Below are 17,955 nucleotides of genomic sequence, written 5' to 3'. Positions count from 1 at the left end.
TACCGTTGCTGCGGAGTGGGTCGTTTTTTTTTCCTCTTCAAACCATTCATAGAAATAATAAAATCGGAATATGCAATAGAATTTATTAGCAGCCCACTTCTCCTTCGAGAGGGGCTCACATCCCACGCACGATTAGTCGCGGCGGCGTCAATTTCTCGAGCTCGTCTATTTAACGGCGATTGTGCGAAAACGGATACCTCTGGCAGCGGCACGAAAGGCGCCTAAATTAGCCCGATAAACCAGCACCCGATGGCGACCGGTGTTCGGAAGCAATTAGAGAAAACGGTGGTATGGCTACCATCATAAATTACTGGAATGGCGGATAGGAGCACGAGTGGTTTAAAATACAAAAATAGGCGCTTTCATCGCGACAAACGATGATTTCGGTTGCCGATCGCAAATTCGGAGCGACAGCCAATTCGAGCTAATAAATTGGGCTCCCCGGGAACGCGTCCGGGGGCACACGATTTGCAAACTCGGCTGGAACTGTAGAGGACCTCTTTTTTAGTTCTTTTTTTTGTCACGCTAATCCGCCGGTGGGAGGATGAATTTGCATTTGAAATAAAAACCATCCAATATTGAGGCTGAATGACAGTATCATAACATTTGCATCCGATTGGCGATTCCGATGAAACAAACAAAAAAAAATTGCCTCCAATTATATGTGGCCATATTTTGTGGTCTAAAATAATCATATCAATTCATTTAACCGTTCGAGTCCGCTATGGCCCTTTCACAATAAACGATATCTCCCCCAGGGGCACGCCAGATAAATCCCAACTTGACTCGGTACGAATTAATTGCCAACCACCCACGCCCCGTTTGATCCGCCCGTACGATTTCGATACCGATTGTTCTCGGCACGCGCACGCCAGCACAGCGCCCTAACAGATCGGAACCACCCTTGTGCTCCACCCAGATTCGATCCGGAAGATATGATTGGCTGGCTGGCCGGTGTCGGAAAATGTGGGTCAACATGTGGCCACGCTCGACCCACCGGAATGCGTGCCACTCTCTAGGGTCGCCATATCGCGCGTTCTGTCGCGTTCGATTCCACCCGCTGGCTTCCGGGAATTGACATTTCGCGCGTGGAGCAGCGTGAGCTGACATTTAACAAATTGCACCCGATCGGATCGTTAGGTTCCCTAATTGAGACGGAGCAGTTCGCGACCGGGGCGTTGGGACGTTGGGCGTTGTGTGCGGCTTTAGAACGTTCTTTGTTCCCGCCCGTGGACACGATTTTTAGCCACTCGTTTGTTTTTTTTTTTCGCAGGAAGCCAATTAGAGAGTAAACCGAGCCGTCACAAATTGCACGATCGGTGTCAATGATTGCCAGCGATCTGCGCGTTTACGGGCAGCCGTAAAGGTGGGAGCTTGCGGGCAGGTTCGCTTCGGTTGGGAAAACCTCATCGGAGAGGTCACACGCACACGCGAACGCATGGGAAAATTGCGTCTACTGCGCCTCGTGGATGCCGACGCGTCATCGAGTGACCTTCGGCAGGTCGAAGCGCTTTCCAGTGGTCTCAAAAAGCCCTACGGGAGCGAGCGCACTTCAAGGTTAGCCCTACGATTGCCGTTTGCGTAACCACGTTTTCGCTCGCAATACCGCGTATTGGGGTGGCGAAGATGCGCGTCGGAATCGCCACCTTTCCGTCAGTCACGCGAATGAAGCTTGGAGCGGACATGCCACGTTGCTTGAGCCACGGGAGCCATCGGTCGGTCTAGGGTACCCTGGTAGCCGTCGTCACGACGATCACGATCGTGCTCGACCTTTGGGGCATCGAATCAATCGCGCCCGGACGCGCGTGTGTGTTCGTTGTTGATTTTTGTGGCAAATAAATAAATTCCCTCCACGCGTGAGGTGGCTCGCACGAGCGATGATGCGCTGTTTAATGTCAATGTGGAGGTCGTGAAGATTTCGACGAGCGCGTGTGAAACGAACCGGCACTTTGGATGGGACAGATTTACATTAAATTCGCTTTAAAATCGTAAATATTAATCCACTTTTCCACGTCGGCAGATAACGTGTTCGCAGGATCATCAAATGGCAAATGGCCTCTGTTTTTGTTTGCAGGATCTTCTAAGGGCTCGGCTGCGCTTTCGATCATGCTCTTGAAATATTTCTCCGACCATTTTCTGCAGCAGACTAAACAACTTTAACACTGGCAATGCTCTGCTTCGGCGACAGTTCACCGCAACGTGTGATCGCACTCTGGCCGCTAAATCAGCGACGCGAACAAACACGGTGAGAGGAGCAAAAAAAATAAAAGCACGTCAATCCTCGCTGGCTGCCATTCGCCTGGCGTGCGGTTTTGGCGAACGCCTTTGCGCGAGAATAAATAAATAAACAAATATAATTCCAGCCGCTTCGAGATAAAACCACGGCCACGTCACGCGGATAAAGGTTCGCGCGTTTGTGCAATATAACACCCTCCCTTTGCCAGCCGTGGGTGAGAGGGAGCGAAATTAGCCGACGATCAGGGCAAGACACCGTTCTTGGGTGGTGGGAATTCGAGGAGGTGGCTCGATTGATCGAGCACGAGAGCATCAAACACGGCGACCACATCTCTGTCATGCGGAACATGCAATCCATCACGACGTGCGATTAGCAGACGGTGCGTTGCCATTTTCTGCTCTCACGGTCATCGCAAAATATGTTGATATTGAAATTTCTATCGCATTGCATCATTCACATCAACAACATTGAGATCTCTTAAAATCGCAATGATCTTTGAGATCGATGAGCAAAATAAAAAAGGCTTTGCAACTCCGGCAAAAACTACTACCAAGCAATTTCATATTCATTTATGGGTCTAATCAAAATAACTAGAAACCATGTACATTCAATGGATAACATGTTCTACATTTTTTTCTTAAAGCCATCTTATTTTTCACCCTGCAAATAAATTCATTCTCCGCAAGTGTCGAGTAAAATCATTCCCTCACTGTAGATTGCAAACCGAGCTGGGGGTGAGTTCTGCCCTTGGCTCTGTGCAGGCCATGGTTAGAACTCTTGCGCACATCCTCCACATTCGCGCCACAATCGATTCTTGCGTTCTAACCGCTCCACCAAACGTACTCCGGGCGATTATTTGCATCCCACTGCACCAGCAAATGCATCTCGAATGGTTGATCGTCCCCCGCACGCTCCCATTCACCGGCTCCATTCACTGAAGCATCGCAACGAGGGTGGCATCTTGGCGCGGGTCGAATTATGTCGATTTCGGTGGCGCTGTGTCAGAGGAAGCGCGGTTTGTATCGGAGAAACGGAGGACGGAACCGTGGCGCACACTCGATTACGATCCCATCCCGCGATGCGTGATGAAATGCGGTGTGATTGGATTCTCCCTTTGCTTCGCTTCCCTTCTTTTACCTCCCTTGCCCTTGAGACCCCTTTGTTGCGTGAGGAAGCGAAGATAAAAAAGTAAATAAAAAAAAGGTGTGTCGCCACACCAACCGAAGATGGCGCGGCGATGTTAGGCGGATGGTTCTTAAGCCCGCAGAGAAAGCCCCCATGCGCAATAGAATGCAATTTCACTTCCAACCCCTCAACGAACCCTCTGCGCCTGACCGTCCCGCCGGCTGTTTATTTTCTAGCGGTACATTTGAGCTTTATTTCCAGCCACCCCTAAAGGGTTGAGCGTTTCTTTCTTTTCGTTTTCCTGCCACTTAATCCTATCGTCATTCATTTCAACGGCCCGCGCGAGAACGGTGGAGCGTTGCGTAACCGGCTAGGGGGTGGAAGATGGGTGGAAAATTACTACTGATTGGTGATGCGCCGAGGGGAAATTGGATGCACATCGCAATTGGAGAGAAAGAATTATGAATAAATTTGCATCGGCAATGAGCGGCAATCGAACGAGTGGAACCGGGCGATTTCGATCATGCCGAATGGGATCCACTCGCTTGGGTTCCGAGCCGTGGCTGGGATCGATCTTTGCCGCCGTTTGATGTGGTCGTAGAGGTTCAGCCTGCTATCAACACACCGGTCGAACTGACGGATGCAGCGGACCGATATCTGCTGGAGTATGTTTTGCACTCGGCTTTGCACGCTGTTTGCTGGAGAGGCCACTCAGGTTGGCAGAATGGGCCGAACTGTGGCGCGCTGGTTCGCTTCCAGCTGAGTAGGGAAATGCGTAATCGAATGGAAACATTTACCTAGGGGTGTGTCAGTAGGGGTGGCACAATGTCGATCGGGTTGGATGGGCTTTTAAGGGTGCTTTGCTCTCGAGAAGAATAAATAGTATTTTTTCGAATCAACTAGAGAGTTCTTAAAGTGTTTTGTTTTGAGTGAGAGCATCGGTTCAAGCATGATGAAGAAGAAAATGGGAAAATTTCCAGATCAAGAGGCATAACTTAAATTTGCATGATATATACCATTCGTAAAAAATAATCGTATGTTCTAAAATATAGATTTAGAGTTTTTCGGATTTTAATTCGGGTATTTCTTTAACAATTCAAAAAAAATCTTTTCAAAAAATTGTCTAACAAAAATCATAATATTCATGCATTCTTACACAGCATATTCCTTTTTTTCAGTCAATAGAACACCCACCCATTTTAAACGCAACCAAACCGTCCTCGGCTCGACAAGCAATCAGCCGTTTGACAAATCTTTGAATTGCATTCTTTTTTTTTCTCCTTCCCACCCTTCCAGTACACCACCTAACGGTTCCTGTTACCACCGGCGCGAGTGCACCGACGCGCGTAATGGCAGCAATTTTTCCAGCAATTTCTCATAATCGATCCTCGGGTTTCCATTTCTCATCATTGTCCACTCTTCTGGTCACCCTCTCGCGGGCCATCCGGCGGATGCATTGCGAGCCAATTTGTGCAGAACGATCGCCACAAGCAACCCCCCCTTTCCCCTCTACCACCCAGCATGTTCCGCATCCCTCCACCATCCCGGCAGCACTGAAACAAAACGGGATGAAAAATGGGCAAACAAAACGAGACGCGAAATGACATCACAGTTGCTGCTGTTACTGCATCTCGCGGAAAAAAGTGGGAGAGTTCTTTGCCCACCACCGTCTGTCCGGCATTATGTGGCTCGGGTTCGTGTGACTTCTAAATTGGTGCTCGATTGTGCAATACACACACACACACACACGCGAACGGTTCCTTCCTCCATTCGAGGAGGCCTGCATGAAGGCACACATTTGTCGTAGCTTAAGGGTGCTGTGGGGCAAAAAAGCCGCTGGGTGGAAAACTCGCATTGAAAGGGGTGGTTTCAGCCCCCACCCCAAAGCGGGACGGAATAAATCGGCAATGCGGCACACAATAATAACATCATTACGCCGTGCTATCGGAGGCGCTTGGCCGTTGTTCGTGCACGGTTGTGAGGCCACCGGAACACGACGTTAGATCACACACGATCGTGTGTTTGAACGTGCGCACGTCCCTTCGGAGGGTGCTCTTTTCCCGACAGTATTTCGCGCGCGCATGGTCGTCCTTTTTCACTCGCTCTAGATCAAAGATGCCCCAAGATGTGGGCTAGAAAACCACCGGCCGAGTTTTTTTCCCGCGACCACACCACACAGGGGCCACCAGAGGGTTGTTCTACATGTCAAAATCTTTTATTATTATTGATTGCATAACGGGGTTTGAATCATTTTTTCCCTCCTCATTCGGGCTCTCTCCCAGGCTCTTCTCGACCCAGAACGTGCCGTGGTGCAAGATAAATCGATCGTGTGCGATCGGTGGGGTCTGCTTCATGGGGTGGATTTTCCAGCCTTACCCTGCATGAGTGCATCGTGAGCTAGCCGGAGTGAAAGGGCTTCGAGACTGCCGGACACAGCTGAGATGTGACGGGATGCTGCGTCCATCTCGACGTTTCAAAAGCGAGAGAGAAAGAATTTTTGTAAAAGCATCCCGGAAGAATCCCGCCGGCGCGTTCTGCCCGCGGGCCAGGGAATGATAAATAAAACGTCCACGGTAGATCGAGCGGGCTTTAAATGGGAGAGGGCCCTTCGTCCGAAACATCATCATCGTCATCGCCACCTACAGACGTACAGAGACGTGCGTCTCGTGGCGGAAACATTGAAAGGTAAAAATAAGGAAGGAAGGAACTTTTCTCCACGCGAGGGAAAAAGAGCCCATCCGTATCCCGTTTTTTTGAAAGAACGGCTCGAACTCGAATGTTCCAAAAGAATGCTAAGAAAAAGGGGTTCAAAAAACAACGTTCGAGCTTAAATAAAAGAAAGCCTACTTACGCCACGAAAAACCCCTCCCAAGCGGTGGAACTGAGCAGTTGGCTTTACCAGCTAGACGGCCGACCGCGCAAATGGAACACATTGTAACTTCACGCCATATTAGCGGTTCTTTTGCAAGGCGGTGTGTGCGGTTTTTTGTGTTATTCGCTCGTTTTTTTTTTGTCTTCCTCCTGCACTTTCCCGCCAGGTTCTGGTGCTTCTGGAACAACCCTCAGCCTTCGGGCCCACCATGACGGAACCAATCGTCATGTAACGGGACTCAAGACCCTCCAGGCTCACCCTCGGAAAGGGAATCAATTTTCGCACCGCTCCACCCTCGCGTGAAACGTAAGAATGATTGATTTTGCGACGCAAAACCTCAAACCTCGCCGACGCGCGCGAGTTGGCCGCCGAAATCTTAAACCTACCCCTTTTGAAAGCCCCTCCCGAACACCCACGCCGGAACCGCAGGAGGGCGCCCTCAAGCGGCGAAGGAAAGAAACTGGAGCTTTGACTTACTCTGAGCTTGCAGGATCGTGGTCGCCTGTCCACCGGGGAAGGTCGCATTCCGCTTATGTCGGCCCTGCGCCAGCAACGGATGGTGAGTGATGACCGACCAATCGGTGACGTTTTGTGCAATTTTACACACACGTTTTTTTTTCGAATGCACAACCATGCATGACGTTGGAATGGAACGAAAGCAGGAGAAAAAAAAAAGTACACAAAAAGGTAAGCTTATCGAACGTTGGCACGGTGACGGATCGCACGGTGGACGTACCTTGGATTTGGGAAAGGCAACCAGCACGTTGAACCACCATTTGGTTTCCTCCGGGCAGGTGCCCTTCACGAAGGTGACCCGCTCAGGCGCGGTGATCGCGATCGAGTGCGGGTGGCTGGTGATGTTGTCGGCCGTGGTCACCTCCAGCACCTTCGTCATGTCGATTATGGCCTGCGGGATCGTCTCGGGCTGTAGGGGAGCAAAAGAAGGTGGAAGGTTACATTAATTTGCTGTCTAATGAAACGGTACATCCATTTCGTTTTTGCATTTCGATGAACGCCTTTCGAGAAACGGACACATTCGAGTGGTTTTTGAAAAATGCATTTTAAACGCAAAATATGCAGCACCTGTCAATAAATGGGAAGCAATAAAGCAAAAAATGAAATGCCCACGATAAGAAAAAAAAATATCGCAACAAGATACCGACCATAAATTATGCATACGGTTAGCGCAAATCGTACAATAAATTAGCATCCGTCGGGTACGATCTCTCAATCTTTCGCTCGCCCCAAAAAAAGGCGATTCCGCAACAGGCACGCGGGGAAGAGAAATTTCACAACCGCGTGCAGCTAAATTGCGCCAATAAAACCGTTAAATTAGTTTACAGAAAATCTCCATCAGGAAAACGGGGCTATTATAAATTGCATCTCCAATCCCTGTGCGCCATCGTGACCAGCAAAAACCCAAAAAAAAATAACAACAGCCCCATTGCACCGGCGCAAACATAAATGGGAGGTTTTGTGTGCATCTCTACTCGAAAAATAAAATATTTATATTCCCTTCGCTTCGATTTTGGCGTTATGGTGCAGCAGCAAACCCTCCTGCTGCATGGATGCGCTCGCAACCGACAAGGCGCTAACCTTCAGCTCGTCCGCCCGCTGCACGCCACCTGTGGTGAGATTTTATTAAGAAGCGAGTCCTGCGGACGCGACGCGGCGCGCGATAGGATCCATTCGATCCGCACGTTTTATGGGGTGTTTCTTTTATTTCTTTACGATCCCTCCCCGATGGCGTATGGGGGGAGATGGCCATTTGTTGGTCATTTAATTTCGAAAATGAAATTGGACTTTTGTTTCCCATCCTTGGGCCTCGGTGTGGGGGAAACGTTTTTTTTTTGGAATTCGAATGCGGCATCTCAAGGATTATGTTGGGTCGATGGTGCTTTTTGGGCTTCAAATTTTATTATTAAGTAGAAGGTTTTCCAGAAAGGATAATCCGGACTGCATTGTGCCATAAAATACCGGAAAATGAATTCGCAGACAGTTTATTGGTGTTTTCGGGCTGTTCTGAGCGGTACAATTAATCTCGCCAAAATTCAATCCCTTCTTTCGGTCCTTTCGATGCGATACTCCACTCTGCTTGATGGTAAACGTCTCGTGCCCAATCTCCTGTAGGCCAGCCGACGTCGGATTAGTTCGCAAAAATCTGACAAAATATTTTGCCTTCAATCTTAACGAGCATTCGTTGGATTTTTGCTTCCCATTTGGCTGCAATGTCAGCGCACGAAACATGACCTTCGCCCTCCGGGGGGAAGGTCGAAAGTAAGACGATCTGACAGTGATTCTAATCTTGGAACGCGGGTCGATTAAAATATTGTGCAGCCAAAATATTTCGTGCGTCTGCAGCCGATGCGTCCTGCTGGCTTTGGTTGAAATATTTCCCCGGCAGATTCGGCGAAGAAAATAAAAAAGGTTCATGTTCATTTTTGAGCCCACATTCCAGCGCTGTCGATCCGAAATTCTCCCCATGAGATCTTTTCAAGGTAAGCTGCATTTCACGGAAGCATACAGTCTTCCTTAGAAGTAAAAAGAAAAAAGTTTAATTTGACCAATGCAGCTAAAATCAATTGAAAGCGCGTAAGGACACACGTTTAAATTTAAATAACACGCGCACATCACACGGACGGTAATGGCAATGTCGGCGCATTGGCAACCATTCGGTTATGAACTTTATGTGAAACCTGTCCGATCGTGAGCGTGAGCATATTTCGGTTTAATTTTTCGCACCCCTTCCCGGGGCACCAACGGACCGACGACGGCGACGGGTCATCATCAATTCGTTCCTGATGGCGGTTTTATGTGTGAGCTGCAAAAACAAAGATTGCAATCGAAAGGAAGGGAGCAAATGAAAGCTGCAAAAAAACAAACGGCACACCGTCTTAAGCACGTGCTGGTGCAAAAGGAAAATAATTCCTCAAGCTTATTATTATTAATGCCAGAAAACGTTGCAATCGTGTCCCTTTTTTGGGTAGCGGTGCCTTGTGGGGCAGGCAGACTCGTAAAAGTCACCCAGACCCAAGGCATATAACGTCTCGCTCGCTCTCACATTCTCTATCCATCGCGCTCTTTTCTTAATTGTAATGAGGACTGCCAGGCCCAAGGTGGAATAAAACCACTCCAAAGGATGTGCGACCCGGCTTCGGTCACCTTCGGCGGTGCTAATTGACTGTTCTGGAGTCACCTTGGTTTCGCCGCACCGAGATGCAGCTTCACGGGCATCTTGTTTTTACTGGCTCGCTTCATTTCCGCCATTGTATCGTGTGCTGTTTCATTTAATTCTCGCTCCCCGCTTCCACCGTCAGTGCATTGCGATTGAAGAGCGTACAATGTCCGTGTCGCGTTCGTGTTCGGGGAAGCATTTAGCGTCATTTGCATTTGCGCTGCAATGCGCTCGGCGTCCCGGAACAACTAAGTAAAATTGATTTGTTCCACGCGGACGTTTCGATCCGAAACGCCCGCTAAGAGGTAATTAGCAAAACCGAAATCGTCTTACGGCACGGGAACAGACTGTAGGTTTTTTTTTGCGCCAGTAGATTAACAACGGCCATATATCAGCCCGTGGTGGCAGGTGGCATTAAACATATTTAGGCAGGATGAGTGTTGGTTTTGCAAGGTAAATGAGCTTACCGCGCTATTTAGAGGCTTATTTTGTACCATCGACAAAGCCTTTTCGGTAATACGCGTTTTTTGTGTCGTTATTATTTTTCGCTTACATGACATTGTTTGCATAAATTATACGCGACAAGCGGGCAATGGCGAGTATATTCGTCATAATTCAATCAAATCGATAATACTTACGTGTTCGTCCACCGAGTAAGTGAGCTCGCCATCGTCGTACAGCACGAACCACCTTCGCTGCCATCGCTGCAGATAAAAAGAGAGAGACAGAAAAAAACACGCGTTGGTCAGGAAATGTTCGAAGAATGCAAATTAATTACGTTAACCATAAACAAGCCGCAGATGCAATAAATTTCACCATCGACATATCTGGTGGGCATGATTGGGGTGATACAGGAGAGACACGATAAGGATTTTCAATAGTAAAAACGTCACTAAAACCCCTCGGGCCCGAAAAAGGGAAATACAAATATCCACGCTAAAGGACAGCCACCATTACTAAAACTGCCGCGCGGAGAAAGCCTCGAGAACGGTGGAACGACGAGAAAGCGGCCAGGAGGAAATGGAAACATCATAAATGTCCAGCGAACAAGGACGAGCAGGGACAGAGGCGAGAGTAACGGAGTGTTGTTGTGTTTTTTTTGGTTTCGCGATGCTGGTGATTTTTGCGCGAGAAAGGATGCAGGGAATTTACAACAAAAGAGCAACACTTATCCGAGAACGCTTTATTTGGCTGCGGAATGTCATTTATTGGCGTTATAAGTTATGCGCGAGCGGTGTTTCGTCGCCAAAAAAGGGATGGTTCGAAATGAATACACACACGCACGCAGGCGGAGAGTATTGGTTTTCTTTATTGTGCTTTTTTTAACCTCGCTCTGGTACGCATTCTGACCAAATATTGAAGTACAGGTACTTCAAACCTTGCCCCGGGTTGAGATATGCGTAGCTGATTATGCTTATTTTAAAGACCTCTTTCGCGGAGGGATTCTTTCGGTGCTAGATCATTAAAATGTTAATGAAACTGTTGCCCTGTTGGGTTGGAAAAAAAACACCCATTTTATAAATAAACAAAAATATTTAAATAGCCAAACCATGACGGAGAAACGCGGCACCACAGTGTAACAGTTTTTGGACAAATCTCATCCACCAAGCTGACGGTTGGAAAGAGACGATTTTTGGCAGTTGATATTTAAAACCGTCGCTCGGCAAAGGAAACCAAAAAACCCGGCCATTCGGGCATCGTGATAGCGCATTACCACCTTTATCGGTATGTCCCGAAAAAGCGACGATCCCCGAAACGGGCATCAGTTTTCTCGATGCCGCGCGTTCCCCAACGTACGATCGAACGCCCTTTTTTGGGCTTTACAACCGGTCGATCGTTGGTGATCGGTCTTAATGCTCGTTGGGCTTGTCACGAGAACCGCGATCGGGCCAATGGTTCGCAACGGAACCGCGCGGAAACGTAAACATCGCATCATCGCTGACCTACAATCGGCCCCGGGACCGTTAAGCAAAAGGAAAGCAAAAACGCGGAATACCTGTACGCCTGCAAGTCACAAGCAGGGCACACAAGTGTCCTTCGCAGGGTCACGCAGGCTAGTGCGCGTTTGGGGTTTTTTGATTCCACCACAATCTGTTTTCACGCTTGACCTACATGCCCCCGAGGCCAGGCGGGGTGAAGATTTCATACCGATGACCTGATGGACTCCTCCCAAAAGAATGATGTGTCGGGGCTTTTACGGTGTTCGAGCGCGCTCGAGTAGCCCTCCGGGTGGAAGCAATTTTAATGCAATTTTCGAAGATCCACTCAACGAAAGATTTCACGGACAATAAACTCCGGACGAGCGGGTTGTTCTTTATTTTTCTCCTTTCAACAATGTCTCTGTTATTACCGGGGTTCGGCATCCCGGTGGCGATTCATGGCAAGAAGCACGATTCATCATGCTGAATCGAATGCATTTCTTTGGTGATGGGCAAGCGGGTTCGAAGCAGCGTAAAGAGTCGCATATCACGTGCATACGAGCGTTGGAACATTTCCTCACCTGCAAGGCATTTTTCCCACCCTAAAAGCTTGCTTGCGTTGGCCGCTAAACAAAAGACTCATTGCCACAGTTTTCGGGCGAACAAGCGACGAACCCGCCAGAGAGCCAACGGGCAAAGCAACCCAGCACAGTTAAGCAAGTTGTAACATTTTCCACCGTCCACGGCTCAAACCGGGTGGGTGTTTGTTATGTTTAGTTTCCATCCCCACTCCCCACTGTCTCCGTGTAACCCTTCCCCACAATCGAGCGCCCCGGAGGCAAGGCAAAGCAAATAGACGACCGGTCAGATGGGATTGAAAGAGTGATTACCACCGGAGGCGTGAGCAGAATCGTTAAGGTGTACATAAATTACAAACAGCGGCCCTATCACACCCATGTTACTTCACCCTGCTTCCCAGCCCTCCAATGTGGGGGCTTTCTCTCAGCTCCACACGCATCGCGAGGGCAGAGGGCTCGTTCGAAAAGGGCTACACCGCGGGGAAAACAGACCCATCGTTTGGCTCCCATCGTCCGGCTAATTCTCGCATTCATGGCTACCGCCGGCCGCTTTCGAGCCGTTGACGCAACATCGTTATTGTTTCGTTCGGCCAAGGTTCCCCCAAACCCCATCTTCTATCAACCGAGGTGCCCTTCGCTCGATGAATGAATGGATGAATTCAGAGGCACCCTTCGAGAGTGTGCTGCAACGAGGGCAAGCAATAACATCGTGGGAGCTTTTTGGGATGCTCCCGCTGGAATGGACAACCCCGCAGAGCGTGGGCATAATCTACATCACGGGGCCTCCGAAGGGCCAGTGGGCATCTGCCTGCGGCAGGTTAATTAAATTAAGAATGCAAACAATCCATAAAACGCGCAACTCGGTGCAATCGCGCAAGTGTCTTCACCGTGAGGCGCAAATGAGCCGCGTCGCTTCAGCGGAAAGTTAACGGGCCATGAAGAACATTCTACCGCGAAAGGGCAGCGTATGGAAACAGAAGGGGTTTGAGTTCTAGTTTGATTAATGTGGACGTTAATGTGGATGTGGCTCAGTTCGGTAGCGGTTGCGATTAAATCGGTGCCAGTAGCAGGCGCTTTTCGTTTACGCTGGCGCCTTGTTCCTTGACACGGAAAAGAAAGAGCTGTATTGCGGAATGAATGGAAAAGGCAATCGCTCGGTCAGGATAAGAAAAGCGAAAAATTATGCACCAAAGGAGATGAAAATTGTGCATCTGATATGGGTGTGGCCGAGAGCGATGGTAGAATTAATTTCTCATTTAGATACTAGAACAAAACAGCTGCTAATGCCAATTAGTTGCTTATTCCGTCGGGGCTTGGTATTTTGTCTTCCCGAAGCACTGAAATCTGACGAATTAGCGGATGTAGAAACCCTACCCGTTCTGTGTTGTCGACTGCTTTCGTGGCATTAAAGGTTTAATTACTGTTTTCGATAAGATACATTTTTATGCGTGCGTTTAGGACGCTATCGCTCTTGCGGAAACGAACCATCCGATAAGAAACCGCGGAATGGTGCAAGAGAAGTCGTTTGCTATTTTCCACACACGCTGCGAATCACGCTTTCCACAATGGAGCAGCTACGCCTGTTTGCCCTTTTTCGAGCGAAATCTAAAAATGATCCCCACGGGACTCGTAGCTCTCGGGAGTACGGCGACAAAGAAAGCTACTCTTAACATCGCCTGAGGGGAGCGGATCTTTGAAGCTTATAATTAATTACCGGCACTTAATTTTAATCACTTAACCGCTCAACGGAAGGCCCGCGCGAAAGCCAAGACGACGGTGTCCGAGGTTCACGGTTTGGGTCAAGCGGGTTTGCGTCGATCGATCCGGACCGATCGTTGTTGTCACTGCCAAGCAAGTGCAGCCTCTAGAGGTGACTTATAATCTTGCCTACCATAAGTTATTGCTCCCCGATTGATCCTCGGTGGGCATTTTTTTTTGTTCTTCGAGCCCGCGTGCGCCAAAGGTGGGGTCCAAAATCGAACGCAAGCCGATTACAAGCGCGAGTTTTCCCTCGGCTTGTGTCTTGGGGTGTGTAAGGTGATTAATTTGGCGCGTAACCACATGTTAGCATTGGCAAGGAAGGTAAGAGAGCCCTTTTTTGCTTGTTTTCGGTACACTTTATGCGACAGGTAGCAACCATATACCGGCTACAAGCTGGTGACATTTTGCGGACTCAAACCGCGACGTGCGTTTGTGCACAACGATTTCTCCACGCCTGGCGCTGCAAGCGAAGGCAGGATAATGGCTAGCGTGGAAAGCCCGCACGGAGTTGGGCGTTGTCCCTTGGCGCACATGCCATGTGATTTGTGTCGCCGCAGAATGATCGATCGAATGAGGCTCGATCGATCGAGCCTTTGCTTCTGGCGCTGCAAAAAAAAGTTCATTGGGGCCGTTGCACACGGGTGAGTGATGTGGAAGATGATGGCGCAATAAAGCGGTCGATGCATCGGTGGCCGCTTTTTTAAGGGCACGCAAGGCCACACGTGATAAATGGTTGCAACAGCAGCACCGATGGCGGTAGCAATGAGGTGCAGTTGAAGGAGTTAAAGGGCACCTTTGGTGATGTTTTACAGAAAGGGTTTTTTGAACGCATTTATTAAAAAAGGAAATGGCTTTCGAGTATAATTAAAAACGGCATTCGATCGTTGGGGATGTAAAATATCTCCCTAAAACGATGGTCCAAACCAACCCTCACGTTATGGGCGATAACTTTTCTCACACTAAACGGCGAAAACCGTCGTCTGACCGGAAACGAACTGCGCGCTTTCGCTTTGATCGCGCCCGAGCGCGTGAACGTAAATTTATCGCCTCACATCGTCTTGATGGGCCTCAGTGGAGGAGAGATATGCGCGCGTGCATAATTTTCTCCTCACGACGATTTGAGAAGAAAATCACCTCCCGCAACAATCCTACTACCCCTTCCTCATTCCCCCCCCCTCCCTCTCCGATTGTGGTCGATTTTTAAGCGATTCTCACGCGGATGTCACCATACTTACGCGGGATCCGGAAGAAAAGCCAAGTCAACAAATAACGCCATTCCGGTGCGGAACAAGTTGATCTTCAGGGTGGTTTTGAATTGGTGGAGATGCGCCCCGGTTTTCCGAGACCCTCTCCCCCTCAAACGGGTTTCACCTTTTCCTCCGGTGGCTTCAGTTGATTGTTTTCCCGCCGGCTACATAACCGCGCGCCAATCGATGGCGGGGTTGGCAATTTGCATAAATTGGAGTGTCATTTGCCAACTGCCACCGGCTGGACGTAAAGGACCGGTGGTTTCGTCGGCATTCGTGCGGTAAACGGCGCCTGGTTCGCTTGCTACCGGTCGTACCCCCGGGTCGGGTGGCGTGCAGGATGAGGACTGAAAGCCCACCGTAACGGGATTCTACAGCGGCTCATTGGGGCGAAATCTTCGCTCGAATCCGGAGGAGTCGAGGCTTGGGTAGTGGCAGCGAAAACAAGATTCACCCCTGGGGCGATCGAACCGCGCGCGATCTGGCCATCGATCGCGATGGCGTTGGAGGTTTTTGGATTTTGTAGCCCTTTCGGTTAGGGACCCGGCAAGAGGGTCATTCAGGGTTAATTCGCCCGTGGAAAGGTTGCTAAGGAGCTAAGGAGCCCTCGGGAGCTGGACGATCTCCCACGATGATGATGCCAACGGATTGGAAGCGCCGAGCAGGGCGGAACTGAAACTTCCCGGTTGGAACGTTCAAGCCCAAAATCAAACCAGAAATGCAAACAAAGTATGCATTTTTCCAAACGGCAAGAGAACTGCGAACGCTTGCACGAATTGTTTTTGTGCCGAAAAGTGGCACTGCAGTTCTGTTCGAGTTTTCTTTTTTTGTTTTGTTTTCAATGGTCATTATGCGGTGTTGTTGTTATTTCGTTTTTTAACAAGCACAAGAAATCACTGTGCCAATTGATGGACCGATGCAGCGATTGTGTTGCCGCAGCTGGGAAAATTGCTGCAGAAGGGATCCCAATCATCCCGGGAGACTCCTCGTGATACATTGTATGCGCACGGTATGTTGAGGCTTGCATTAGGATCCAAATAATAGTGCCTCACGGAGCGCCTTGTTTGAAGGTTTCCCGTGAGCCTGAGCCCTTCTTCCATATTTTTGTCAGTATTTACTTTTGGACTTCACCGTCCAGCGGCATGTTTTCTCGTGTCTTTGCGCACAATAATTTGGCGTTTCCGCGGGCTAATACCTGTTATTTTTGGCACGGATTTTCAATGACGGTTTGCTGAGGAAACGAGATCAGTAGGATGGTATTTTTTTGTGTTTTTCCACACGCAAGGTAAGGTTTCTTTTTTAAATCTCAAATATGTCCCTATATAAATTTTATTCATTTATTTGGCTTACTGAGCTTCCAATTCGACTACAAACCAGTTTGCTTTAAGAGACGCACAAATTTTAAATTAATTCACCCCACGAAAAGAAAAAAAAGGTAATCAACTGTTTTCGGCAGCAAACCACAAAACCGGCAATTTTCTCGCATTGGCGTAATTTAAGACATGTCCGACAGGAGCAAAAATTAACCGAGCGAAAGACGAAAAATATACCACACGCGCTAAAGAGAAGCCCACCCTCTCCTAAAAGGCCCCCGGGCGTTGCCACGAATGTCAAGCACAAATTTGTGCAATTTATGTTTATTGTTTTCGACACGTCCATGTTTTACGACCAATCTCGGAGGCTCGTCTTTTTTTTTCGAAGGCTTTTTTCATTTCTTCCCCCACCGACCGAATGATTAATACCGCATTTATTTGCTTTGCTGCAGCCATAAAAGGGCGCACGGGCAGCGCCGAAACGGATATGAAATTTAATAATTAACGAAAGATAATTAACAGCCCACTAATTGATGCCGTTCAGCGAAAACATCTATCATGCGCTCTCCCGCGCCAATAAAACGAAATGGCTCGCGAGAAAGGCCCAATGCCACCCCGCGATGGCTCCATTTACGGGCTCAAGAAGAGGACCTGCATCGGGAAAGTGCAATAAACGCGTGCTGGCCAACGGACCCCGGTGCATCACCATGTCAAGATTCGTGAAAGCGCTGCACATCCCAGGACGCGTGTTTGGTACGACCCCCGCCGCGGGACAATTGCAATTATTTTAATTTCCAACCGACAGCCGTGCAGGATGCGTCCGCGAAACACCTTCGGGATGCTCGCTTCGGTTGGGACCGATTTGGGGGATTATTCAAATTTCAACCACGAAACCGCACCCCGAAGACGAGACACAAGCGCAAGCGAGAAAAAACGTGCCAAATGAGAAGGATGCAATCAGAGAGAAGAAGAGTATCCGCAGCACACAATCGCAGGACAAGTGGCCATTAACGGGCTGTGGGTTGGGCCAGGCGCAAACCCTTCGCGCGGTCAATGCCGGCTTTGATATTTATTTGTCACGGCTTTAGAAAAACTTCCGCAAACGAGCGGCCCAACGGGGCGACCTGTTGACACTCCCTTTCGGTTGCTGGCCGTGGCCACCGGTACCGAGCCTTTTTCCGCGAGCCGTTGGCTTTAATTGCACGGTACGGACACTTGCATGGCGAGTCACGCACCACCGCCCTAGGGGGTGTCGGAAGTCAACAAACTCGCCGCAAAATGGACGCGTTTGCTCGCGCAGATGATGTACCGCGGGGTTCACTTCGCGCAGGAGGGTGTGATTGCATAATTGATAGTTGGTGCGTTTGTGGTTCGAGTGTGTTCAGGTGCGTCTCGCGAGGAAAAAAAGGTTCGAAATTCCAGGAATGCGTGGCTCGACCGCAAGGCGTCTCGGGAGTGTCTTCACGCGCGCGAGCGCGATATCTCGGGGCAGGTCTTATCAACGGCTAAACATCGGAGAGTTTGGGTCGAAAGATGCCGGCCGTGGCAAACGCAGCTCCAAACCTGTCATCGTCAAGTGGCCGCGCGCATAAAAAGCCACAAGATACGGCCGCGGCGAGCACGCTTGTGCCCGAAGATGTTTGCGCGCGCGCGCGCACGCTCTTGCGGATGGCAGATAAAGCGAGCGGGTTTTGGGGAAGAAAAAAGCAACCTTTTCAACCTGCGACCG

The 17,955-nt window shown here is 49.3% G+C and overlaps 1 protein-coding gene across 1 annotated transcript in view; it reads right to left on the bottom strand.

The window, feature by feature from the left end:
- The window catches only part of LOC128727263 (protein outspread), a 160,331-nt gene that overhangs the window by 36,132 nt on the left and 106,244 nt on the right, over window positions 1-17,955 (bottom strand). Inside the window, exons 3-5 of the mRNA XM_053821157.1 lie at window positions 10,047-10,112; window positions 6,970-7,158; window positions 6,711-6,774 (exon numbers count right to left, since the gene is read on the bottom strand). Of these exons, the coding sequence (XP_053677132.1) occupies window positions 6,711-6,774; window positions 6,970-7,158; window positions 10,047-10,112 (319 nt within the window). The remainder of the gene's footprint in view (window positions 1-6,710; window positions 6,775-6,969; window positions 7,159-10,046; window positions 10,113-17,955) is intronic.

The sequence above is a fragment of the Anopheles nili genome, chromosome 3 (genome assembly GCF_943737925.1).
Source record: "Anopheles nili chromosome 3, idAnoNiliSN_F5_01, whole genome shotgun sequence".
Taxonomy (NCBI): domain Eukaryota; kingdom Metazoa; phylum Arthropoda; class Insecta; order Diptera; family Culicidae; genus Anopheles; species Anopheles nili.
Note: the sequence above shows the minus strand (reverse complement) of the source record. Positions and strands in the feature narration are given on the sequence as shown.